We start from the raw sequence: 26,144 nt of genomic DNA on the forward strand, positions 1-26,144 counted from the left end.
ATAACGTTATTCGTTAAGTTTTAAAGGCAAAGAAAAACATTGAAGGGGGTGAATTTATCCTCAAACAGCGAACCATTATCACAGAAACCGTTCATATCATTCCCCAAAAGAAAATATAAGCATCACGTCTGAATAATTTAGTTTTTAGAGCACAACTAATTCAGTGGATTTGTTCTAGGTCTGAGATGGATGATACGCGAACCAATCAGCAATACTGGGGAGTAGAAATTTTCATGTTCAAGCAGAAATGATTAGAAACTTACCAAAATATAAGAGAAATATATATACTTCTGACATTATCATTTAAATACATCAAAATAGAACTTGACCTGCCAAGGATAATCAACCAAGTTGACCTGAAGATTTTCTATTAAATATTTCCAGGGTCTAAATATCTACATGCTACTAAAAAATATGCAAAACTGCAAAACCACTGACCTGGTGGAAGTTCTGATTATTTGAATATGTTTTCTCATCACAGAACCAATTCAGAGCCTCCCAATTCTCCTCTCTGATCCTGTGTTCTGCTGTTCCACTTAAACTCTGGAAACTTACAGCCCCTTGATCCAATCTATAAGGCAGATAAACAATATATTAGGGCTTCCATTTGGGCCCAAGTAACATGGTTGTGCCACCACGAAACAGTAACCATCCATTCACTCCATATATTCTTTCAAGTCCTTTTGATGATGGCTCAATAAGCAATAAGGCGGTTTATAGGTTTGAGCAACGAAGAATTCATCATGGTTCTTCTAAGCCACATGTGGAATCGGACCGCTGTCTCTTGGGTTCTCGTTCTCCCAACTGTAAAGAAACAAAAAGTTCTTCTCCAGGGACATTCCTCAATACAGAAAGGTTATTTGATTCTGGGTTGCCTTCTTGATCTTGATGTATTGGAGACCTGCCAATGAAGCTTGGAATGAACTGATGTTCCTCCATATTGGGCTTCGTCTCGACCCCATCTTCTAAATGGAACTCATTATGGGTGAAAGGTGGGTTCATTCCAGACCCAGAAGCGTCTTCCATGGGGAATTTTATGGTGTTAAAACCCATAAGGTCAAAATTTTCTTCGGGTTTGTCCTTCGGCAGTGTGCCCTCCACCGGAGATGACTCCCCAACTGTAGAGTCAACAGCTGCTCCCGAGGCACTTCGTTGCTCTTGCATTGCTTCTATTAAACAAAAGTTAAATATAGAAACCATCAGACTTGTCCTATAGAAAAGATAAAATCTTCAAGAAAAAAAAGGAGTCACTCTAAAAATTAGACTTCTATGAAACAAAAATCAGTATCTTTCCATGCCGAGAAAAATTGGAAAGCAAGAATCACAAACCTTGAAGACCTTCACTGGTTGTGATAAGATCGAGTTCAAGGAGATCGAGAAGTCGCCCAAGATCGACACCACTGGTCCAGTTCTCCGGACCTTGACCACTTTTCAGCTTCAATCTCCCACGATTAGCTGTTCCTCCCCATATGATACCAATTGGCCGTGGTTTTTCACCACTCTGCCCCGTTAACAGAATGAGGCTTCCACTGTCACCTTCCAAGTCAAACGTTTGCTGGTTTTCCCCCACGACAAGAAAATCAGTGAAGAAGCAGATCCCTTTCTCATCGTTGTACTCCAGAGCATATGCCATTACAGTCCCAGTAGTCAAACCGGAACTTCTCCCAACCTTCGTCACTTGCTTACCGATTAGGCTATTGATTGCAGACTGCAAGTCCACAACCATGACTTCGCCAATTTCACCCACGCCTTTCACTGAAGTGGTGACATTGGAGATCTCAAAATTATCGGCAAAGGGAATGAAGGCCCCATCAGCTCGCACAAATGTTTCTGTAGATGTACCGAATAGGAATGTGCATATATGGAAATCAGAAGGCCATGGAACCATCAATCGGTAGCAACCATCAACGGAAACTTTAAAATTAGAGACAAATGGAATTCATTTCATAGGGTTCTAGCAGAGCAAAAGAAAAGGATTTAAACCAAGATCTATGCTATATCCTAGAAAACTATTAAGCTCCTCATAATTGTTATGTTGCAAGTATCTTTGCAGAACTAGAACTATGGCACTAATAATACGGAGGCATATTACCTGGATTCGTTCCAGCAAATATCCCATACCAAAGATCATCTGTAATGAATGATGTTGCCCTCTCCACTGCACCCAGATACACGCCAGGTCCAAGGTTGGGTGGTAAAGGGTGAAACATCTTCTGATTTGGATAGTCTAAATCGACTGCAACATGCCGGTTTGTGAGAAAACCAACTTGCCGGCCGTCTGTTCGACTCCTCACTATAGCACCCAGGGTTCCATATGTCTCTTGGCTTGCAACCTAAACATGCACACACAATAGTATTGGGTCATTTGCTACCAGAAGAATATAAGGCAATAGATCAACAAACCAAATAATGGCAAACATGTCCCTACAGTCAGGTGAGTGAGAACCATGAGAACAATGAAACACAGACTACGATTTGATAATAAATAGATTCCAAACCATAAGAAAGATTTTGAAGTCAAAATTGCGAAACAACCACTTACTACAAAAGCTTAAGCTGTTGGAGATGGCGTTATTTAATCTTTTATACTTTAACACTCCCCCTCACCTTTGAGGTTTAAACCCAGGACCTTTTGCTCTGATACCATGTGAAACAACCTTTTATTCCAAAAGCTTAAGATGTTAGAGATGGCGTTATTTAATCTTTTATACTTTAACAAAAACAATAGTAAATATCGAAGGATTCGAGTGAAGGATTACAGAGAAAGAGTAAAGAAATAAGCATCTATGCATAATGACATTGATAATTTTGGTGCAATTTACAATGTTTCTAATGTGTTGATGCTGAGCCTATCAGCTTTTCTTGATTGCATGTTTATCAATTTTATCTATGACTAGAACTCCAGAAATAGGTAAACAACTAAAAGATGAACAATATAGAATTACAGTAAAAAAAATTGGGAGTTGGTCCCCATGGTGGAAAAAGAAATACTTAATTAGGAAACATTTAAAAGACTATATAAAATAAAAAATAGAATGTTAACTATTCATAATGAAAAAGTACAAGTCAAAGTCACTACTCATTTGATGCAGTGGTATTGGCAGGAGAATGAAGAGAAGGGGCGAAAGTAAAGTCCCTTTCCGAGGAGATCGCTAAGAAGGTCTAAGGGCTTGAACTCCTTTCACAAAGTTCAGAATTTCTGAAGTTTGGAAGATTGAACTATCAGCTCTCTCTCCTTGCAATTGTATTCAGAATGCATCTCACTCAAATGGTTGATAGGAACATCCTCCTTCAAGCTAATTCAACCAAGCATGTGCTGCCCTTAACCAAACTATGGTCAGACACTAAGTACACATTCAAAACCAAACAACTTTACAGAACTCTGTCAACTCACTGTCCAAAACAAGAGGATAAGAAGCACATGGAATAAAACTCAGCATTTGATGCAACAACCCATGCCTTATACCTCCAGTAAAGAAATTTCACTCAAGACTTCAAATTCTACATGACCACAATAAGGAGAGAGTTATAAGCCATTCCAAAAAAAAAAAAAAAAAAAACAATAGGAGAGAGTTCAGCTTAAATGTCACAAATGCATGAACAAACTGAAGAGGTGTTAATAAAATTCATAACAACTCATCAAGGATTAAGGCAGAACTCTGCTGTCCATAGAGTTGTTAATCACTCAAGTGGAGGATCAAGCCAGCACCTTCAGAACCTATTAATGTTTAGGAATTTCACCAGCTAGGTCACCGTTTTCCTAAAGCGATACACAAGTAATAGCTAAAAGCGACCGGTCATTACAAGGAGCTATATTCCCATGCATTTAAACTTCTGGAAATGAGCAAACATACAGAAAATACAGATAGGATTAGGTGACACGATCTGCCTAAATCCATTGAGAATCGTTCTCTCTTTACAATCCTTTCAACCTAAGCACATTTCTGTATGCAGAGAAGAAAGAAAAAAAGAAACAGAGCTACCTTAATGGCATTCCATATCAGCACTAAGAAGGAAATGTGCAGTTTTCCTTTAATGGCTGACTTACGGAATTCCTGCATTCAAAGTGTAAGTTCTTCGCATGCATCAATTCATCTACCAAAGAAAATCTGGGAAAAATTATTCGTTTTTTGCTCAGGTCACTGGAATGTTTGCTCCATAAACAGATCCAATTGAAAATGGTCTGCTCTGAGAAATACCCCAAAACCTTCAGCAACTTCCTCACAATCCTCACATATGGATGCTTGGAATTTCCAAGATAAAAACAGGGGAACAAGCAATCACAAATCTAGCTCTTGTAAAGTATAAAAGATCAAATAACACCTTCTCCAACAGCTTAAGCTTTTGGAGTGACTGGTTGTTTCACATGGTATCAGAGCAAAGGTCCTTAGTTCAAACCTCCTCGATATTGAAAATCCACATGGAATGGCAAGTACAAAAGAGGGGCCATATCAGCCACGCGTAGGCCAACCCTAAAAAGAAGGGCCACACGTGAGAGGGAGTGTTAAAAGGTATAAAAGATCAAATAACACCTTCTCCAAGAGCCTAAGCTTTTCGAGTAATTGGTTGTTTCACGACTCTGATATAGCTTGTTCTTGATCGAAACAACAGTGCAAATCCTCTAACTATCAGTGTCTAATCAGCAGCCACCAAATTTATTAACATACAAAAGAAAATGGCTGAATTCTAATGAAAAATCCATGGAAATTTCAGCTTGTGACAATTGTAGTTTCATGCACAGTACTAAAGACCAGATCTCCTATATCTGATGGTTCATTGCCGAATTCATCACAAGAGATTCTTAGCAATCAATCTCTCAACTAACAAAAGTCCAGAATACTTACCAGAATAAAGAACAGGGATGAGAATTATGCAAAACTCCAAGAACAAGCAACCACAGCAGATCTGATTGCAAGATTAGAGTTGGTGACAGCAAGAAGTGCTAATTCTGTATTTTCTTGAAAAGAATTTGATGAATCAAGAGAGGAGAGGCCTGATTGTTCTAGTACAAAGAATTCCTTCCAAACAAGGAGTAACTTGATGAAGAACAAGAGGAATCTTGGAAGAAAACAAGCCACAACCTCCCTCCTTACACAAATTTCACTTCAAATTCAGTTTTCTCCCCAAAAAATCTCTCTCTCTCTCTCTCTCTCTCTCTCTCTCTCTCTCTCTCTCTCTACAATCAAATTCAAATGCAAATGCTAATGACTTACCTAAATGAAATGAAGTTTAGTTTAAATGTGCATGTGCCGATGCACAATTAAGCAAGAAATGTAATAATTCTCCAAAGGTAGATTCTCTCCCAGCCCTTGGATCATCAAGGCTGGCCCACCATGCATGCTAATGGGAAGAAATGATGAGGAACCCATGCATCATCATTTCATCAGTTTCACTAGATTCATAAGGGAAGTGATTAAATATGTGCCATTACCAGAATCCTAAAGACTAGGATCCTGAGAAAAATTATCCCACCCATTGGATCTCCATCTGTCTTTTCCTCTTCCATCACAGGATCATGATCTATATTCCACGGCTGAGCATCAACAACTCTATCATATTCTCTATATGTTCTTGTATCTAAGACACAACCATTAATCTCATCAATAACAGCTTGGTGGAATAAAAATTTGACAAATAAGCAATAAAGTGTTTAAGGCCTCTAGTTTTATATGCATCATTGTATAGGAATTATAAGCGCTAGGCAGGTCTCAATCTAGGATCGCGGGTGGGCCAAAGAGAAAGTGAAAACCGAGTGATTCATAAAGAGAAATTTCTAAAGTTCCTATTATCCATGCCAACATTCTCCACAAGTACAACTATTAGAATGAGTTGGGCTATCCACCTCCAAGTCAATTTATGTAAATAAGTCATCTGCCAATGGTAGTGGTAGCAAACACATCATACCAATCTGATATGCACAATTGTATTAGAGTTATAAGCGCAAGGCAGGTCCTAATCCAGACTCTTAGGTGGGCCAAATTGAAATCCGTGTGATTCATCAAGAGGAACCTATAAAGGTCCTAGGATCCATGTGGACATTCTCTATAAATCAGGACAACTAGAATGAGTTGGTGTGAAACAGATCACGTTTGTTATTAAGTCTTTTGTAGTTGGCAGTGGTAGGCTAGTAGCAAATAGATCCTACAATGCATGGAGGACCATCATCAAGCCAACTACATATAGTTCAAATTTGGTGTGAAACAGATCACGTTTGCTATGGCTTTGGTGGCCAGAAGAGAACTGGTTTGCTAATTACTGCAAATAGGGATAGATTTGTTGTTTTTTTAAATAAACCCCTTTAGTAATTTTAGTATATCTATTTGAATGAAAACTCACATATATGGGGCATCAAACCTAAGGCTTTATATATCAGAGATAGATAGAGAGAACAAAAAATTTCTCTGCTATTGTTTTCTTTTCTAAAGAGACTTGGATGAAGTGGAAATTTATCTTGGAAATTTTTTCAGGGGAAGATGGGTTTTCTAGCATTTCTCCAACTCATTTTCCATTGAATTTTTTTCCAAAATAAAAAATTCTCAGCTTTTTTAGGAAAATTGCAACGTTTTTTTCCTTATAGCCCTATTTGGTTGCTCAAATGCTCGGCATATATTGGAATTTCAAATGGCAATGAACTTCCAGTGAATGCTGATTCCATGTTTCGTTGCCGATATTGCATTGGAACTCCATTTGACTCCCAAACATGTTTGGGACATCATCATTGCTTTTTTTCTTACGTGGCGCCAATGTTCCCTCTTCTCATCTTCCAACCAAATTTTACCAAAATGGTGTTTTTTGGGTGGAAGAAGAATGGAAAAGGTCTTGTCTTATTTTCTTTCTCTTTCTTCCCTATCTCTCTACCAAACTCTATATTGGTAATGACACCCCTACTTTTTCCACTACTCTCTGAGAGGATTGCCGCGCAACCAAACACTACTTACCATTCTTCCACTATTCTCCGAGTGGAAATTCTAGACATCTTCCATGCTTGTCTACTTCCTTTTGACTTCTTATTCCACTACTCATAAAGCACCCCCCCCCCCCCCCCCCCGGAGCAACCATTAGGGTTCTGCCTTTTTCTTTTCCTCTTCAACTTGAACTACTTATGAATTCATTTGTTTGTTCTATTTTTCTCTTCTTCTTTGATACTAATTTGGATTAGAATATAATGTTTTCATTAAATATTAAGCCACGCCTCAGGCATAAATACACACACAAACACAATGATGCAGGAATTAACTTGCGTCGGTACCAAACTGACGAAATTTCACAACCACACGATGTACAGCAATAGAGATTCCTATGCAAGAAGAATAATAGGCTGCTAAAAGAAAACAACAATACGATGGAGAAACCAAGGATATCCAAGAATATTAGGTGATCTTTCAATGCTAAACTAGTAGCAAAACAAGCATAACTTTCATAAACTTCAAATCCCATAATTAATCAAAACAAGCTAGAATCCCCATAGAAATAGAAACCTCAGAGGAAAACTAACCCAAATCTCCTCTAGAAATATCCCCTTCATCCTAAATTGTTTTTAAATATAAGCAAATCTCCATTCAACTTTCTACTTCAACTTAAACCTTGTCAATACAAAATTAAACTCTAGTAGCTTCACTCAGTCTGGCCTTTTTTTTTCCAAACATGGACTTTCTACCCAATAGGTCCAGAGTAAGCCCATCTGGTTAACCCCAGATCATCTATGAGGATTCCCCCTATTCATGTTGTACAATTTCTTCCAGTAAGACTGTGTGTGCATTAAAATGAAGAATGGCAACAACCATGTTTGCATATCGCTCAAGTCTCCAGTCCCATTGTTTGACGCAACCTCTAATACCAAGATATAACGTACACTCAGTCTATAGTATTTTTCTGGTAGGCTGCTAAAAGACGAAATTTCACAACCACACGATGTACAGCAATAGAGATTCCTATGCAAGAAGAATAATAGGCTGCTAAAAGAAAACAACAATACGATGGAGAAACCAAGGATATCCAAGAATATTAGGTGATCTTTCAATGCTAAACTAGTAGCAAAACAAGCATAACTTTCATAAACTTCAAATCCCATAATTAATCAAAACAAGCTAGAATCCCCATAGAAATAGAAACCTCAGAGGAAAACTAACCCAAATCTCCTCTAGAAATATCCCCTTCATCCTAAATTGTTTTTAAATATAAGCAAATCTCCATTCAACTTTCTACTTCAACTTAAACCTTGTCAATACAAAATTAAACTCAAGTAGCTTCACTCAGTCTGGCCTTTTTTTTTCCAAACATGGACTTTCTACCCAATAGGTCCAGAGTAAGCCCATCTGGTTAACCCCAGATCATCTATGAGGATTCCCCCTATTCATGTTGTACAATTTCTTCCAGTAAGACTGTGTGTGCATTAAAATGAAGAATGGCAACAACCATGTTTGCATATCGCTCAAGTCTCCAGTCCCATTGTTTGACGCAACCTCTAATACCAAGATATAACGTACACTCAGTCTATAGTATTTTCTGGTAGGTGATAAGTGATACAAGGATTATTTCTACACCCCCATAGTGGGCGTATTAAAATGTTGTCTTGTCTGAGAAATTTCATACCAGATGATATGATTCAATATGTAGCAAGGCACTCTGTATAACATGTCCCCGACATTATGGACATCATGAATCTGGAGTGGCACGAATCACATTTTCTCCTTCTTTCTTTTTTTCTTTCTTTTTTTGTCTTTTTTTTGTTTTGTTTTTTGCATTTCAAGGCTAAGCGAAGGTGGTTTGGGACTTTGGGTTTCTCAATAGGTCTTTCCAATCTTTCAGTTAGGACCTTAGTCATCAATTTCGTTCTGGTTGCTGTTTAGTTTTGGGTGTTCCGTTCCGGTCGCCAACTGGAATACAAAATACGGGTGTTCTGCTCCGTTTTCAGGACTGGAACGAAATATTTCGTCCGTTCCGGCAGGAACAAAACGGAATTCATAACTGGAGTTAGGACTTATCCAATCCTTCAGTTGAAAAACCAAAATAGTAGTACAAATTTCGGAAATTATGCTATTTCTTTAATTTTATTTATTTTATTCAATATTTTTCTCTTCAATGCGTAAATATATCATTAGATCCATGTTTTGGTGTGTTATTTACTTATTTGGCTATATCTATATATGCTGGTACTTTTATTAATATTTTAATTGTTAGATTTTTTCTACAAATATTTTCTTTAAGGCCATGTTTGGCCACCATGAAAAACTATTCAATGGAATATTTGTGGGGCCAGTTATAAGAGAAGGGTGGGAGATGGAGAGACCTGAGCAGGTGCAAGTGAGGGGAGCATAAAAAATCTCCTAAAAACTAGGAAAACAAAAACCCAATTCTAAATAGGTATTTTCTTTTCACTAGTTTTTAGGGATGTTTTATGCTATCTCTACCCCCACCCACTCAATTCTCTCCCTCTCCTTCCTTCTCAGCCCCTCTCACACAGTTGGGCCCACAAATATTCCATGGAATAATTTTCCATAGTTTCCGTTAAAGTATAAAAGATTAAATACTGCCCTTCTCCAACAGCTTAAGCTTTTGGAGAAGTTGGTAAGTTTCTAACATAGTATCAGAGCTAAAGGTCTCGAGTTCAAACCTCCCCGATGTCTAAAAATAAATAAATAAATCCACATGCAATGGTTGGCCCAAGGTGGGACCACATGTGCCACGTGTTTGCCAAGTGGGCCACACGTGAGGGAGAGTGTTAAAGTATAAAAGATTAAATATTGCCCTTCTCCAACAGCTTAAGCTTTTGGAGAAGTTGGTAAGTTTTTAACAGTTTCCAAATATGGCCTAAATGATAAAAATTGTTTTGATCTGTTTTTTTTTTTTTTTGAATGCTAAAATTCATTTAAAAAGATCGACATGGCCAGAGATTACAAAAAGAAATAAACAGTACAATTAGAGAAATGCCAACATCAAGGGGGAAGAAAATCAAATTTGTCCAGAGACACCGACACAACCCCCCTCCTAGCTTGAGAATCCGCCTCTTCATTCGCCGACCTCTTAACATGATTGAAAGCTACATGAGAATCTCCGATAATATCAAAAATCTCATTAAAACAGTCCACAAACCTCCACGGAAAACTTATGAGAACCCGATAACCATCGGATAACATTAATAGAATCACCTTCCACCACAACATTATTAAGAAATTCTTCTTCTAGAAGCTTTATTCCTTGATGAGCAGCCCGCACTTCCGCCTCGTTCGAGTCAGCAATCCCAATAGGACCGGCAAATGACCAAATCACCTCACTCTTATCATCCCTTAAAATCCCTCTGATACCCGCCGGGCCGGGATTACCTAAACTTGATCCATCGAAATTAAGTTTACACGATCCAAACTCTGGAGAAACCCAAGCTTGAACAATATTTGATTCCCTCTCAACACTTGAGCACACCTCTAACCACCCATACCATAAGTTGAATGCGGATACAAAATTGAAAAGAGACAATGACTTCGCCCAAAATATAGTTAACACCGTAGCTTTTGAAGCAACATAGACCGCACTTTTAGAAATGCCTCTAAAATTTCTAGCATTTCTTTCTCTCCATAACGACCATATGATGGAAAGAAAAGAGAGCTTCGAAAGAATCTTCCCCTTCATTCCCCACGGAGCATATTGCCAACTTTCTAAAGCCGGGGCGATGCGTTTCGAAAACACCGAAAGCACACCAAACCTCCCCAACACCAATCCCCATACCTTTCTCGCAAAATTACAATGAAAAAGCAAATGGCTCGCCTACTCCCCATCTTCATGACATAGAGTACAAAAATTAATAATAATCATCTTTCTTTCTCTCAAAAAGTCAATCGTTTGAATTCTCCCTAAAATGGCCGCCCACCCAAAAACAACAACCGAAGGAGGTGCCGGGATAGACCATACTTTGCCAGTATCAGGAGCACCAGAAGATGGAAGTAAATGGCTGTAAAAGGATTTAGATGTGAATTCACCTACAGTATTCCAAATCTATACCCTAACATCCACCCCTTCCCTTTTAATATAACAACTCTCTAGCATATCAAAAAGCCTGGAAACCGATATGAGTTCTCTATCAAAGAAATTACGCCTAAAAGCAGGCGCCCTATAACCCTTCCTTCCATCATCAGATAACAATCCCTAACCAAAACATCCTTAGCCGACGCCACCAAAAACGAATCCGGAAATGAATCCTTCAATAGATCTTTACCACACCACAAATCCAACCAAAATCACACACGATCGCCACTATGCACCCTGAATCCAATGCTCTTCTGGAACTCCAAGGATATGCCCAAAATGTCCCTCCATACCGTGCATCCTTTCCTCGAGAAACTATCTTCAGACTCCCAACGAGACACATCCGAACCATACTTACTAGCAATATCTCTCACCCAAAGAGCACTCTCTTCTTCTCCGAACCTCCACAACCATACTTGATCTGTTGAGCTTGTAAGATCTGCGTCTTGCTTAGAAGTCTGAATTTTGTAGAGTAATTACAAATTCCATTCTTGCTTAGAAGTTTGAATTTTGTAGAGTAATTCCTAATTCCTAATCAATTATATTCTTACATCATCGAATCATACAAATATCTTGAACTCTAGATTCACATAAACTCAACTCAACTCAACTAAGCCTTTGTCCCAAACTAGTTGGGGTCGGCTAATGAATCCTTTAGAAAATTTTCATGAAGAAGGTGAAAGGATCTACCAGGCTCAAATTTACTAAGTCTAATCCTGACACTAGTTGGGTTCGTCACTTCGTCTACATGGATCATTTTCTTCCATTCTCTCCTATCCAACTCTACATTCACATGAATTCATTAATTATATTCCTAATCCCTAACCAAGATACAAAGACATTACAACAAGCGTAGACAATTCACAGCATTCAAAAGGTGATCAGGTAAGAATCAAGAAATCAAAATTTTGTTAAATGTCAAGAGAATTAAATGTGTTACAGGACCTGTGAAATAGGTATATACCATTCGGTCTGATTTCTAACCTATTTTTAGTACTTTTTGGATTTTTTATCTCAGATTTTGAGAAGCTGGTGAAGTTTTTTTTTTTGATAGGTGTCAGAGAAGCCATTCAAACAAAAAAAAAATGATAGGTGTCAGAGACAACTCCAATACAAAACAGTCAATTGACCATCCCTAATACCAGAAATACATTTTCATTATGAACCTGCCACTACGATAAGTATAAACGATCGTTTAAAAACTCAGACTTGGACCAGAACTCGACCAAGGTAAAAAGGAGTTTATCTGGGCTAATCAATGACTGATGCGGTTAACATTTCATTAACTCATGCAAGTAGAAGGATTTTTTGATTGACTTGGTAGAATAAAACATGGACTAGAATGAGAACTCAGCTACGGTAAAAGGGATTCAATTCAGGTGAATTGATGATTGAATTGGGGAGCTTTTAAACCATGCTCTAAACCATCTATCGGTTAACATCTACCAGCTCCCCTCATATGACCAAAAGGATCCAGCACCCACCAACCCACCCTTGGTCGCCTCCAAATCCATATTGTCAGGGGTGGTTTTCCTAAACCTTTTTTACGGTGAATTTGGATGTGCACCCAACTTGAATATAGGGTCTTCTTTTTCTTTTTCTTTTTGAATATAGGGTCTTCTTAGATTGCAATTTTTGAGTAAATTGCAATATAAAAAGCCCCAAATTGCAATTTGCATGTAAATCCAAACCAAGCTTTAATGCTTATCAATAAACATTGAATGGCAAGGAACCACTGAACTGCAATTTTACAAAATAGGTATGTACAGATTTGCAAATAAAATGAGAGTTATTCCATTAATAAACATCAGAACTTATTCGTAGTGAAGCTTGAAACTACAGTAACACAAAAGGCATCACTCAATTCTGTCTGAGTGGGAACTTCATTGAGGATAGTCGTGACACAGCCTAAACTTCTGACAGGAAGTCATAAAAATATGGATAAGTAACACGTGAACCTAATATAACATACTTCAAGGCCAAAAGCAACAATGAGGCATGTTGTCATGTCTGTGATCTGTGGTGAATGCTTTGACCTAAACCCATTTGGCAATTATGTTCAACTATAACGGACCTGGACCACGGTTGAGGGTTCAAAACCCTATAAGTTGCACATGGTCTTTCTATAGCATGGATTGTAGTATCATCCATTATGTATCGGATTTTCAGTAGGATGATACGTACCAGTATGTGTGTGCATCATCCGGTACAACTGCAAAACTGCCATCCCAACAAATAGTTCATAACATTCATTACATGGCTTTATCAAATGATAAGGTACAATACGTATAGGATTTTGAAGGTTCCTCATACCTACCGAATTTTTGATACTACAAACTTTTCTATATAGGAAAGATAATGAAACCTTATAAACAGTAGGTTGACAGAATGTTTGTACTTTACTCAAATATATATAGCAAAAAGAGGGAGTTTAGAAATATTTTTTTATGCATGCGAAAAATGAGAAGCATAACACAAACGTAAAGATGAAAGCTCAAAATAAACTGCAATCAGCTTGTCAGTCCCCCAGGAGGCCATCTAGTCAACTTGCAAAATCAGCTAGCTGTCTTGAATGAGTGGCGTTCATTATAATAATAATAATGAAAAACTCAACCTAGTCAACAGCATAGATGCAAGAGTGACAGCATTCTTGCCTCGCTGTTGTTTTATGGCTCTACCCTCTATTTTTTAGTTTGTTTCAAATAAATTTATCTACTTATAATAGTAAGCCTCACCGAAAGATAAGATATGGCATCAAAAGATAATACCAGCATTCTTTTAACCAATAAAACAGCATATAAAAACAGCAAAGGTGTTAGGTAAATGAGCAATAGTGCAATACCTGAGAACCTGAACCAATGCACAGATCACTTCCGCGGAAGCCATCAACAAGCTCAGAGTATAATTGCTCTTTGGGAGTCGGTGCTGGTGCACCATAATACGAAAACTCCACAACATCCACATCACACCATACACCCCCTGGTCCCTATTGAAAGCATTAAAAGGACACTTAAATACCAGTGTCAAACATGAGTTGAAACAAAACTGAACAGAACATAAAGGAAAAATATCAAAAAACCATCAGTGAGCAATGCATAATGCATTATTGCAAAGTCACTGTACAGATAAGAGAAAGGGAATTCCTCAAACATCAAAAGGGACTAGCACGTAAAATCTAAAAGATACACAAAAACACTTCTCTTTCGTCACCTCAAGGGCAGAGGGTAGACATTGAATGTGGTTCAGCCATTGCCTGTGAACTTTCCGGGCAACAAAGACGAGAATAGCCGGTATTTCAGTCAAAACACCACGTCGAATCCGAAAGCCAACTGCGGTACCAAGACTATAACAACGCAAGATCTTGCTGTGAAATGCTCTTATAGTCATAAGCTCAAGTAATGTGGTCGCTTGCTGCCCCATTGGCAGCTGGTCAAAAGATTCAGGAAGTACTTCTTTCTGAAGGTTCCCAAAGTAATTCGCACGATCTTCGGCAGCACCATTAAATCGAGTAGACGTTGGCCATGAGAAGTAGGCAGCGTTGCTCTCGGAGTGCTGACCACCTGATGCAAATGATTGTAGACTTGAGGAATGCACATTCGGATGTTTGCAGAAATTCCTATCTATATCCAAAGCCGATTCAGCTGACTGTGTCGATCCAGAGCGATGTGCCCGTAACTCCAAAATTCCGCTCATGTCCATTCTTTGCAAAACCTACATGGAACTAATCAAAGAATCTATTACACCATCTAAAACTAAACAATGAAACTATTCCAAATGAAATAGCAGAAACCAATATAAGTTTTAAGTTAAGATTTGGATTCAAAATGATCAAAACAACAAAGCGGTGTATGTATATATTTGGATGAGAAAAGAAGCCCAAGTCAAAAGGTTGAGTTTAATGTGTACCAGGCAGAAACAAATTGAAAGAAGAAGAACTAGTAATTGACTTTTGTGTCCCACAACATCAAACAAGTACAACCCAACACTAAGGCACCGTTCGTTTAAGATTATGACAACCGATTGTAAGTACCAAATCGATTATTGGACTCAAAATTATGTTTAAATTTGAATCCAGTAATCGGTGCAGCAGTCACAATCGGTTTTCATAATCTTAAACAAACAGGGCGTAAGGATTCTGGAAGAGAAAATTCAAGAACCAAAACAAAGTATCACAATCACTATATTCTCTTCAGAAAGAAGAGAATAAATATATCAGAATCTGTAGGAACCCAAATCAGAGTTTAAAAATGAGAGTCTATTAAGAGAAAGAGGAAAACAAAGACAATCAATGAAAATGGCATCTATGTTCCGTATTCGGCATAAGGAATCAAAGAAAATTTGAAGGTAAAACAAGTACTATACTCACAAAAAAAAGGGCACAAAGAAACCCAAATCAGATAAAAAGCTCAACTTTTTTATTTGCTAAGAATACCAATCAAATTTCCCATTTTTTCTGTTTCTGTAAGAAGAAGTAGGGAAACAAAGAAACTCAAAATCAGAACTTTGACATGGAATTTGTAAGAGAAAACTTACAACCCACCAATTAAAATGATTTTCTTCCCCTTTTTCCCAAAACCCACAAAATGCAGAAACCATGCTAGCAAAAAACATGATCCAAAGATCCCAAAAATCAATATAAGATGAAAAAAGGAAATAAACTCATAAAATAATTTTTTTAAAAAAACCATCAAAACGAATGAAAAATTCAGTCTTAGAAGGCCATTTGTAGAGACTCACCAATCAGAAATGAAATATCTCAGGTGGGTTTTGGGAAGAACAAGTCTCATAGGGAGAGATTAATTTAAGTAACAAATATCTGGCTTTTGTATTGATTCGGGGTTTCTTTTTTTACCCCTTTTTTTCCCTCTTTTGGGCTTTTCTCTTTTTTGGGGCCATGATTTATACTGTGGCTTTGTACTGGGGCGCAGACACGAAGATTTTAAAAGATGGGAGAGCCAATAATATGAAAAAGATAGATTTTTTTCTTTCAAAGAGGTGGGCCTATTCAATTGAAAACATAATTGTCCTCTCTTGAAAAGTAAGAAAATATATTTCTTTGGAAAGTGATGGCCCTCTAATTTTGTTCCCCCAAAGTTGCACAGCCCTGGAGATAATTTAATCTCTAATTGAGAATTTTTATTTTTATTTTCAAGACGGGATTCCATTTTCAAAGTGTTTTCCCTTTTCCTTTCATAAGAATAGTAGTTTTTATTCCTTTGCAAAAAGAAGAATTTGGTTTTGGGAAGGGGTTCATGCGAGATGATTTAGGGGAGGTGATTTCGGCCTTCGCGGGTCCTATTGAGGAAGCGGATGCATAGGAGGCGGAGGTGTGTGCCGTCCGTCAAGGATTAAAATTATTGACAAGAGATCGAATGGTTAATGTGGTGGTAAAAGGGGACTCCATGAATGTAATTAGGTGGCTTCAAGAGGTGTATTCCCTTATTTCCCACCCATGTAGATTTGATACATTCTTTAATGAGATGTTTGATTGGGCGGGCTTCTCTTCATGAGTATACAATCATGTGCGGCGCACGGCTAACGAGGTGGTGGATGCCTAGCCAGAATTGGGGTGTCCAAAGAAGCATAATCTATGTTTGACTTTGTTCCTCCTTGAGTTATTTTGCTTTTTTCCTTTCTAGATGTTGTTCTTCTGTTGTACTTTTGACCATCTCCGTACCCTCATTTTTGTAATAAAATTGCCTATCATTCAAGAAAACAGAAAGGAGAATTTGGTTTTTCTTTTGCTTTTGATTTACTTTTATTTTTGGGTGCAACTTCCTTTCATCTATTCATGACTATTCTTTGGATCTGATTGCAGTATATTAAAGACAAGGCTTTTGTTTGAATGACTAATGATTTAGTAATTTTTAGTGTTTGTGAGGCTTTGTGGGGTTTCGAGCTCATTTCTTTGTTTTCTTGCACACTTGTGTTAATGTAGATATTAAAGGGAAGGCTTTGTTTGATAGAGAGAATTTGGCTGTAAAAGCTCTCTCACTGAGAGGGAATTTGGATGTAAAAGCTCTCTCTCTCTCTCTTCTTTATTTTGCTTGTCTAGTGTATATTATTATATGGGATTTGCTAGGGACCATCACTGTAGGCATTTCGAGGACCGCTGTTGCATGAGAGAGCAGCAACCTCAGATGACTTAAGTGACTGCTCTCTCATGCAACAGCCAGTCCGGAAAATGCCTCATGCAATGGTCCCCAGCAAATCCATATTTTCATACATGCAAGACTTGAGATGTTTTCTTTTTGTTGTTTGTCTATTGTTTATTATTTTCACATATACATGGAAACAAGCTAATTCAAATAGTTAAAAAATAAAAGAGTTTGCAACCTTGGGGATCCAATGGGTCCACCAGGATTTCGACCTCACGCTTCCATTCAATGCATATGGAAATGAAAGGTGGAAATCCATAATTGGATTCAAGTAGGAAAGCCAAGAGTCTGTCTCTGCATGGTAAGGGTAAGTAATTGAATTCAATGAAACCGTTTTAGAGTCCCTCACCACACAAGGTGAGGTTTGTTTCTTGATGTTCTATAACATCAATGGTCTCGATTGCTCCTCGTGTAGGACCCACAACCAGTTCTTGTCAAAAATGTAACGAGACTACGAGAAGAGTGCCATTATTAAAAGAATGCTTTACGGATTTTCCTTCTGTCTTCTTTTTATTCTTCTGTCGTCTTTCTATTGTACGGACCACATCATAGGATGATCCAAACCGTCCATATGATAGAACACAACGTAAATAAGTTGTTCCCCAAAAATGATTTCCATAGGATGATCCTAGCCCTCCGATATATGGAAGTTTCCATAATATGCAATTCTTCTGTAGATCAGAGGGTTGGGATCATCCTATGGAAATGATTTTTTGGGCACAACCTATTTAAGTTGTGGCCCATCACATGAACCGTATAATTTCTCCGAGGACATAATGGTCATTTGAAGTAAATAACTCTCTCATGCCACAGCCGGCCTCAAAAATGCCTTCCTGCTATCCCTTTGTATTTTACTTTTATCTAGATAGTAGTTTTAATCTTTTTTAATGGCTTCTTGAGTTTTTATCTTTTTCATATTACATGGGATAAATTTCACTCTTCTTGTCCTTGGGACTTAGGGTTAATGATTAGAGAAAGGAGAGAAGAGGGTGGCTCCATGAATGGCAAAAATACTGAAAATAGGAATCGTTGGCTTATTTTTACGAAAATATCCCTAGAACAATACTTCAAGTGGAAAATGACCCAAAAACTGCCTTGTATTTCTAAAATTAAGTGTTGTTCGTACACTCAACTCTTTGCACTAATGGATGGCACTCTATAGTACAAAAGACCATGTTGCCTTCAAGTGTATATGTATGAGAATACAGCCATTTTTTCGTCATCTTCTCCGAAATAGGGTTCCTTCTGCTGTGTGTTTGTTGTGACGATGAACACAAGAGATAGATGTACAAATAAAAACATTGTCTTCATCTCGTAGGGTGGGATGAATTTGAGAACAGACATTGATTCAAAGTGGTCATAGTGAGATAATCAACATAAAAGAGCATCAGTCATGATATAAGTGCAGTTGGCTCCACTAATATTCAATGGTGGCTCCCACGCTCTCAAACCACACCCACCCCGCGTGCGCTCCGCCTACTGCCACATCTGGCTCCACTAATATTCCATGGTGGCTCCGCTAATATTCCATGGAATATTTTCATGGTTGTCAAACATGCCTTAATGTTGTAATTAACTAAATATGTAAATGCAATTCAGGGCTAAACAGATAATTTGAATCGATGAGAGGAATCAATACTTAATATCACAGAGAAGGGAATACAAGCGAATATAATTCAGTACCGATATTGCATCGTTGAAGACATTCAGCCACTTTTCGCCTTAAAATGGTTTTCAGATTTGAGTGATCGGGAAGCCTGAAGAGTCACCTCAGCATGGAGTTGGCGATATGTCATATCCATCTACATGTGAAACATTCAATTGGTTATAATGTGAGCAATGCATTTAAATTGGCACAGAACATATTAACAACCAAAAAACTCCCTTCAATCCTCGATGAAAGCTGGATGTGTAGCCTGAGTTGAAAAATAACACTACAAATAACCATATGATCAGCACACTTCACATCCTAGGGTGCTCATAGTGTTCTCCCCTCCATAGGATTTTGTATACAACAAATACAAAATCATTCAATAGGAAAAGATTATGTACAGGAACAAAGCATTTTTCAAGCTCACTGTGAAAATGTAAAACAAAATTGCAAATTGCAGATCGAGACAGCGCCTTCACCTTAAATATGGCCTAGAAAATCATACCCAAATAATGATCCAAACTCTCGGACTGGTTGATGAACTCCAAAAACAAAATGCCATCTAAATTTCTTAAATGAAGATTGTGCACATTATCATTAAAAAGAGCTTTCTTCTTTTTTAATGATGAACACATGCTCCTTAGCTCTTGGAATGAAGCTGATATCTTTTCTTTGTGTGGTTCCATTCCTACTCCCTATGCATGCACACCATAGAGATGAAGGTTCATGAATTCCAATAACAAAATGCCATTTAAATTTCTGAAATGAAGATTGTGCAAATTATCATTTAATTTGTGTGGTTCCATTCCTACTACTTATGGATGCACACCATAGATCATGCTTGGTATGAACTTAAGAAAGCTCTGCTTATCATGTGGTCTAAGAGTCAAAGCAATATCACAACAGTGACCAAGAATAAACTCAAACACAAAAACAAAGAGTTATTTTCTAGGCAGAAATATAAAGCATTTCAGAGATTAAAAGGACCTATTTTCTACAAACTAATCAGATGAAGAAAGTTTACACCAAGTACACAATCAGCATGAGATGTCTCAAATCATGAGGGTGTGGCCAAGTCAAGCTTCGGCACTTACCATAGTTTAGAGTAGTTTCTCATGGTATTATTCCCAAAAAAACAGGATTTCTAGATAGAGTCTCGAAGTGTTGCAACTGTTATTTACACATAACCCACATTCCACCTACTTAGAACACTTTTGTCACATTACCCTGTAAAAGATTAATAAATATTACAGGGTAATAAAACATTAACCACATAAAGATGTATCTCAAATTCTCATTTGTGCCACCTGTAAGGCTTTAGCAGGAAGAGTCACAGCTTTAGCATCCTTCAAAGATTAGACCCATTTTCTACAAACTAATCAGATGATTAAAGATATCTATCACCCAGCAAACACTGATTCTAAATTAAATGAAACTATGGTTGCTAGAATCTAAGACCCAAAATGAGCATGAAATGCCTGAAATAATCTGGCTTCTTTTCTAAATTGATTAATTAATCTCCTATAAAAGCTTAAAACATCAACAAAAGAACCGTAACATCAACAAAAGAACCGTAACATATAGTAATGTCCCAAAATAAAGAAAACCCATAAAATAACAGATTCAAAGGAAAGTAAGAGCATTAAATGTCTGAAATAATCTGGCTTCTTTTCTAAGGCCCCGTTCGTTTAAGATTATGACAACCGATTGCGAGTGCCAAACCGATTATTGGACTCAAATTTAAACGTAATTTTGAGTCCAATAATAAGTTTGCCACTTGCAATCGGCTGTCATAATCTTAAATGAACAGGGCCTAAATCAATTAATTAATCTCCTATAGAAGCTAAAAACATCAACAAAGTTAGCTTACATATACAAAAAAGCAAGAACCCTAACATATAGTAATGACCCAAAATAATGAAAAGCGCCTCCGAGGGTCTGCGCCTTTGCATGGGCAGCTATCTTGAAAAGGATACAGGCTGTGGATTTCTCGAGGAGAAGGAAAATAATGATCTTGAGGGAACAAGAGGATGCGCTGATTCGCACACTTCTTTGGCAAAGTATGACTCGTTCTATAGCTGGCACCATGCTTCTTCTCACATCGAAGCAGATATGGGACCATACTGCACTTCACTATTCTAGGGTCGACAACCTCACACATATATGTGCCACATATTCCGAGTGGACGTGTTTCTTCCCAACAAAACCAGTCTGCTCCATCGAGTAGGCTTGATTTTCAAGGAAGGGGAGTGGGCTGGTTATGAGCAGAGAGTGCTAAGGAGTTAAGCTCCAAGGCTTACTCCTCATTAGCCATATGATTGGCACTGAAACTTCCAAATTGAGGCTAATACTCCCAATCTATATTGGGGAATGGAGGCTATGGAAATCGTGGAATGGGAACAGAAATTTGAGGAAGAGTTTGATTCTAAGCAAGTACAGGCAAGGAGTCAAGTTTCCGTGGTGGTTAGCAAATTTAGAGACCGGGTCAAGGATTGGAGGCAATCATTGAAATATCGGCAACGAGAGCTTAGCGAAGCACCCATTCGAACATGGACTGAATTGAAGGAGGCCGTTGCACAACAATTTCTGCCTTACCTTACAGAAAATCATGGGTTGAAATCAAGGCCAAGGATTGCTAGGCCTTCACCTTCACCATCACATTGGCCAAAGTAATCTCTAGGCCTTCTGCCATTGTTGATACATTCTTTACTTGTTGTGTTTATCATGACCTCAACCACTGCTATAAGAACACAATGCCTACACATGCAAAGGAAATCCAAGTTGATGAATTTAATGAGGAAAATACAAATGACAGTCCCTCACTAGTTGAATGTCAAGAAGAAGCCGACAATGTTATTGTTTTGGAACCTGATGAAGGTCTTGAGCTTGATGACCTTGAAGGATATGTTAATGAAATTCATGAGCTAGAAGTGAAACTTAACCATGAAAAAGAGGTAATTGTTGAAAAGGACAGCACAGGGCAGCAAGAGCGCTTGGAATTTGATGATTTCCAAATGGTTTCCAAGGATGACATTGGAGATGGTTTACCATCAGAGAAAACATTATGAGCTTGATGATGAGGTTAATGTTTACATGGACACTTACACTTTCGAGTATGAGGATGGACATGAAAATAAAGACAATGAAGTTGACATGGCCATGTTCCTATTTGACATTGGTGACGGGATTGCACTTGAGGATGCCAATGAGCAAGAAAGCATTAGAAAAGAAATCAGCTGTGCTTTCTACATTCGAGTGCAAAACTGCAGTCCTGAGTTGAGTGAGGAAGTTGTAGGGGACCTTGTTGTAAACATTTCCAGTCGTTTCGGTTTAGGTGGAAACTTAAAACCATAGTTAGGAGCATGGTTTTAAATTTAGATTTCGGTACCGGTTTCGGACCCCACCAAAATCGAAATGCGACTGAAATTTTGAAATTTCGGCCGAAATCCAACGAAACTATAAAAATATTATTTTATTCAATACCAAATTTCAGCCGAAATTTCAGAAAAAAACGACGAAATTAAATATTGTTTCGGGTATGGTACATTTTGGTGTCAGTCCCAACCGAAACCCCAAAATTTTGGTCCAAAATTTCGGATTTCGGTCTAAATTTAAAACCACGGTTAGGAGTACCAATATCAAAACAGGTAAGTGCATAAACAAAGCCTTGAACATTGACGACCACTAGCAGAGATGGCAGCAACTATAATAACCTTTTTCTAGGTCAGAACCACTGGATATGGCTTTGGATAATATATCAAATGGCGCACAGTGAATGCCTCCATGGTGGCTCAACTAGGGAAGCTCAAATTGTGTGCAAATTATTATATTAGTGTTTATTTGACATGCCAAGGGTCTCCAAGGCTGGTGTTTGTAATGGATGGGAGAATGGAGACTTTTTATTTTAGAGAAAATTAAGTCTATTAACTGTGAAAACCGGAATATATCATGGGGACAAGGTGTTCCACCAATGCACTGATTTACAGTAATATCCCAACAAAAACACTCAAAAAGTCACTAAGACAGTCCACAGTAGGTGAATGTTTTGTGGAGGAAGTTGCAGGAGATGAGACAAGCATTGGCTCCAGTCATGCACCTCAACAAAAGAAAAGACGTAAGCTATTTAGCATTTTAGTTGATATGAGCTATCGTAATTTCTTTTCTCAGTAATAAAGACATGAATTACTGATATTCATTTATGTAATAAGCACTAGAAACCACAACAATCGAAAGGACAAGAGCCAATTACAAGATAATGAAGAAGAAGGCTCTTCTCCAGACACAAATGATGGAGATGAGGAGATTAATGTTGAAGAAGGAATTAGCAATGCCGATGCCGAAGATAATAATGAGGACGGGAGCAACGACATCAACAATTTATATTTTTCGTAGATGATATTTATGTTTCACGTTTGGTTTAGTGGTTGATATTTGAGACTTTAAACTTATTTTTGAGATCATTATAGAGAATGAATGGATTTTGGTAATGGTAATTAATGGTTAATTTTATTTCTGACAATCAGTTAACAAGCGTTTAATGTTATTGTATAGGATTACTAATCGTAAAAAAAATATTTAATTTAATGATTTTGAATGAAAAATGGACAATATATCATTTTATTCTTATTTTCAGATTTTTATTAATTTTTTAATAATATTTTCTGATTTATATATATATATATATATATATATATATATAGAGGAAAGTGTTTCTAGTCCGGCCGACTAGAGATCATTCTCTAGTCCGCCACCCAAAAACACATGGGTCCCACATATTTGGGTGATGCAAAGCATTCATTTGATGGGGCCTGACATAGAGACGGTGTCCACAAGAAATTAGCTTCATAGGATCATCCCAACCCTATGATTTGTGGAGCTTAAAATGGACGGCTACAAACCGCCACAAATCTGTCCATTTTTTAACTCCACAAATCGAAGGGTTAAGAAGATCCTATGAAGCTGAATTTTTGTGGACATCCTATCTATGATGAGGCCTATCAAATGAATGCTTTAGATCACCACAAAATATGTGGGACCCATGTGTTTTTGGGTGGCGGACTAGAGAATGATCTTTAGTCGGTCGGACTAGAAACACTTTCCTCATATATATATATATATATATATATATATATATATATATATATATATATATATATATCTGTGTGTGTGTGTGTGTGTGAGAAAACGGTTCCTACACATATGTCACACTAGCTTAAAATACAGTGGGGGCCACATTATTTGGGTGATCCAAACCATTCATTTTTAAGGCCCTCACATAGATAGGATGTCCACAAAAAATCAGATCCATAGGATCATCCTAACCATTCGAACTGTGGAGGCAAAAAATGGACTAATTTGTGTAGGTTTAAGGACATCCATTTTACCTCCACAAATCGTAGGGTTGGGATGATCCTATGGATCTGATTTTTTGTAACACCCTATCTATGTGAGGGCCTTTAAAATGGATGGCTTGGATCACCCAAACAATGTGGGCCCCCACTGTATTTTAAGCTAGTGTGTAGAGAACTCTCTACACATACGTGCAGGAACCGTTTTCTCTCTCTCTCTCTCTCTCTCTCTCTCTCTCTCTCTCTCTCTCTCTCTCTCTCTCTCTCTCTCTATATATATATATATATATATATATATATAGAGAGAGAGAGAGAGAGGAAAGTGTTGGTGAGCTTAAGCGCCCCAATCACATGGGTCCCACATTTTCTGTGGTGATCCAAACCATTCATTTGCAAGGCCCTATTATAGATAGGGTGTGTACCAAAAATCAGCTCCATAGGATCATCCTAACCCCTCCATTTGTGGAGGACAAAAATGGGCAGATTTGTGGACAAATAATGTCTGTCCATTTTGACCTCCACAAATGGATGGGTTAGGATGATCCTATGGAGCTGATTTTTGGTACACACCCCATCTATGTAAGGGTCTTTCAAATGAATGCTTTGGATCACCCTAACAAAGTAAGCCCCAATGTGATTGGGCGCTTAAGCTCACCAAACTTATGGTGAGCTTAAGCTCACCAACACTTTCCTTATATATATATATATATATATATATATATATATATATATATATATATATCTTACGATTCAACCCTCTTACGATTTACGATTCGATTCTGATTTTCAGAACATAACACATATCATTGATGAAATTAGAGATCTAGCGATGATCATAACACCTACTTACCAGCATAGAAGACGATCAGCAAATGAAGATGCAGATGAGTTGGCAAAGTCCAGAGCGGAGAGGAGGGAAGAGTCCATTACAGTTAGATGTTGATCGATGTTGGTGTATTTGGAGTTTGGACTGCTATTGGGATTGTTTCTGGGCTAGGAAATGGGATTGTTTCAGATGGCTGTTTGCCGGATGTTTGGTCTGCAATTGCACGCTTCAAGTAGGACCTAAGGCCATTAGTGTCCTAACATTTGTGTGGACAATACAGTCTTCTGTAAACCTACTGAGGTTTCGGGTTCTGGCTATACATGCAAGGAAGGCAGGCCCACTTCTCACGCTCTCCTCTTTATTCTGTAGTTCTGACCCCCTCGGACTCTTTCATTTCTTGAGTTAATAACAGATCTACCATTTTCTATTAAAAAAAAAAAAGAGGAAGGCGCTTTTTGTTTCACTCCGGCTCTTCCAATGGAGGGGCTTCCTACCTCACTCATGTTTTTTAGAAATTAGTTGGAAAATCTATGTAACCTTGTGCATTGGTGGGACATCTTGTCCCCTTATGTATTCTGGTTTATTACAGTGAATGAATTCATTGTTATTTCTCAAAAACAAAATATTATTCGTATGTATTTGCACTTTCCACCTACGAAAGTTGATTTCCTATTGTTTATGTATTTCTCAGCAATAAGGAGGATAATTGGGACCTCATTAAAACAATTTATGTGTACAAAAATAATCGAGTAGTGAAATTTAGTGGTACTTAGGAAGAGGCAAAACAATTCCAGATGCTAATTCAGAAGCTAAGATAAAAGAAGACTGAGTTGATCATTCAAAAAAAAAAAAAGAACAAGTTCCAAGATCAGACATACCAATCAACTGAGAATCGGAGAGTACAAAATTCATCAAAGTCAATAATTTCCAGAAATAAAAAACAACTATAAGGCCATGTTTGGATACCCACAAGATTTGGATTTGGATTTATCACATTTGCAGTTGAGATTTGGACATGGATTGGATCCTTCGATTTCTAAATCAGCTACAACAGTGATTTACAAATCAGCTACAACAGTGAAAAAAAATCTGATTTTCAAATCTTTTCTGCAAGACATTATTTGGAAATCCATATTTGTGGC

The 26,144-nt window shown here is 37.7% G+C and overlaps 1 protein-coding gene and 1 long non-coding RNA gene across 4 annotated transcripts; both read right to left on the reverse strand.

The window, feature by feature from the left end:
• Positions 1-259: 259 nt before the first annotated feature.
• LOC143884700 (protein NARROW LEAF 1-like) lies at positions 260-15,932 on the reverse strand. 3 transcript variants are annotated; one of them, XM_077388428.1, is made up of 6 exons: positions 15,757-15,932; positions 14,230-14,740; positions 13,862-14,005; positions 2,093-2,333; positions 1,330-1,830; positions 260-1,169 (listed from the first exon to the last, which is right to left on the reverse strand). In XM_077388428.1, the coding sequence occupies exons 2-6, from the start codon at positions 14,716-14,718 to the stop codon at positions 742-744; spliced, it is 1,803 nt and encodes a 600-aa protein (XP_077244543.1). In that variant the 5' UTR covers positions 14,719-14,740; positions 15,757-15,932; the 3' UTR covers positions 260-741. The 3 variants fall into 3 exon arrangements, with proteins under 3 accessions (XP_077244543.1, XP_077244545.1, XP_077244544.1); XM_077388430.1 differs by lacking the exon at positions 15,757-15,932 and adding an exon at positions 15,560-15,683 and having other exon boundaries at positions 14,230-14,730; XM_077388429.1 differs by lacking the exon at positions 15,757-15,932 and adding an exon at positions 15,560-15,584.
• A 2,324-nt stretch (positions 15,933-18,256) lies between these two features.
• On the reverse strand, positions 18,257-26,144 carry LOC143884702 (uncharacterized). Its single transcript, XR_013253041.1, has 2 exons — positions 25,973-26,144; positions 18,257-18,979 (listed from the first exon to the last, which is right to left on the reverse strand). It is a non-coding gene; the product is annotated as an uncharacterized LOC143884702 (long non-coding RNA).

The sequence above is a fragment of the Tasmannia lanceolata genome, unplaced genomic scaffold (genome assembly GCF_043159265.1).
Source record: "Tasmannia lanceolata isolate RefF3 unplaced genomic scaffold, GAP_Taslan_0.1 ptg000008l, whole genome shotgun sequence".
Classification (NCBI taxonomy): Eukaryota; Viridiplantae; Streptophyta; class Magnoliopsida; order Canellales; family Winteraceae; genus Tasmannia; species Tasmannia lanceolata.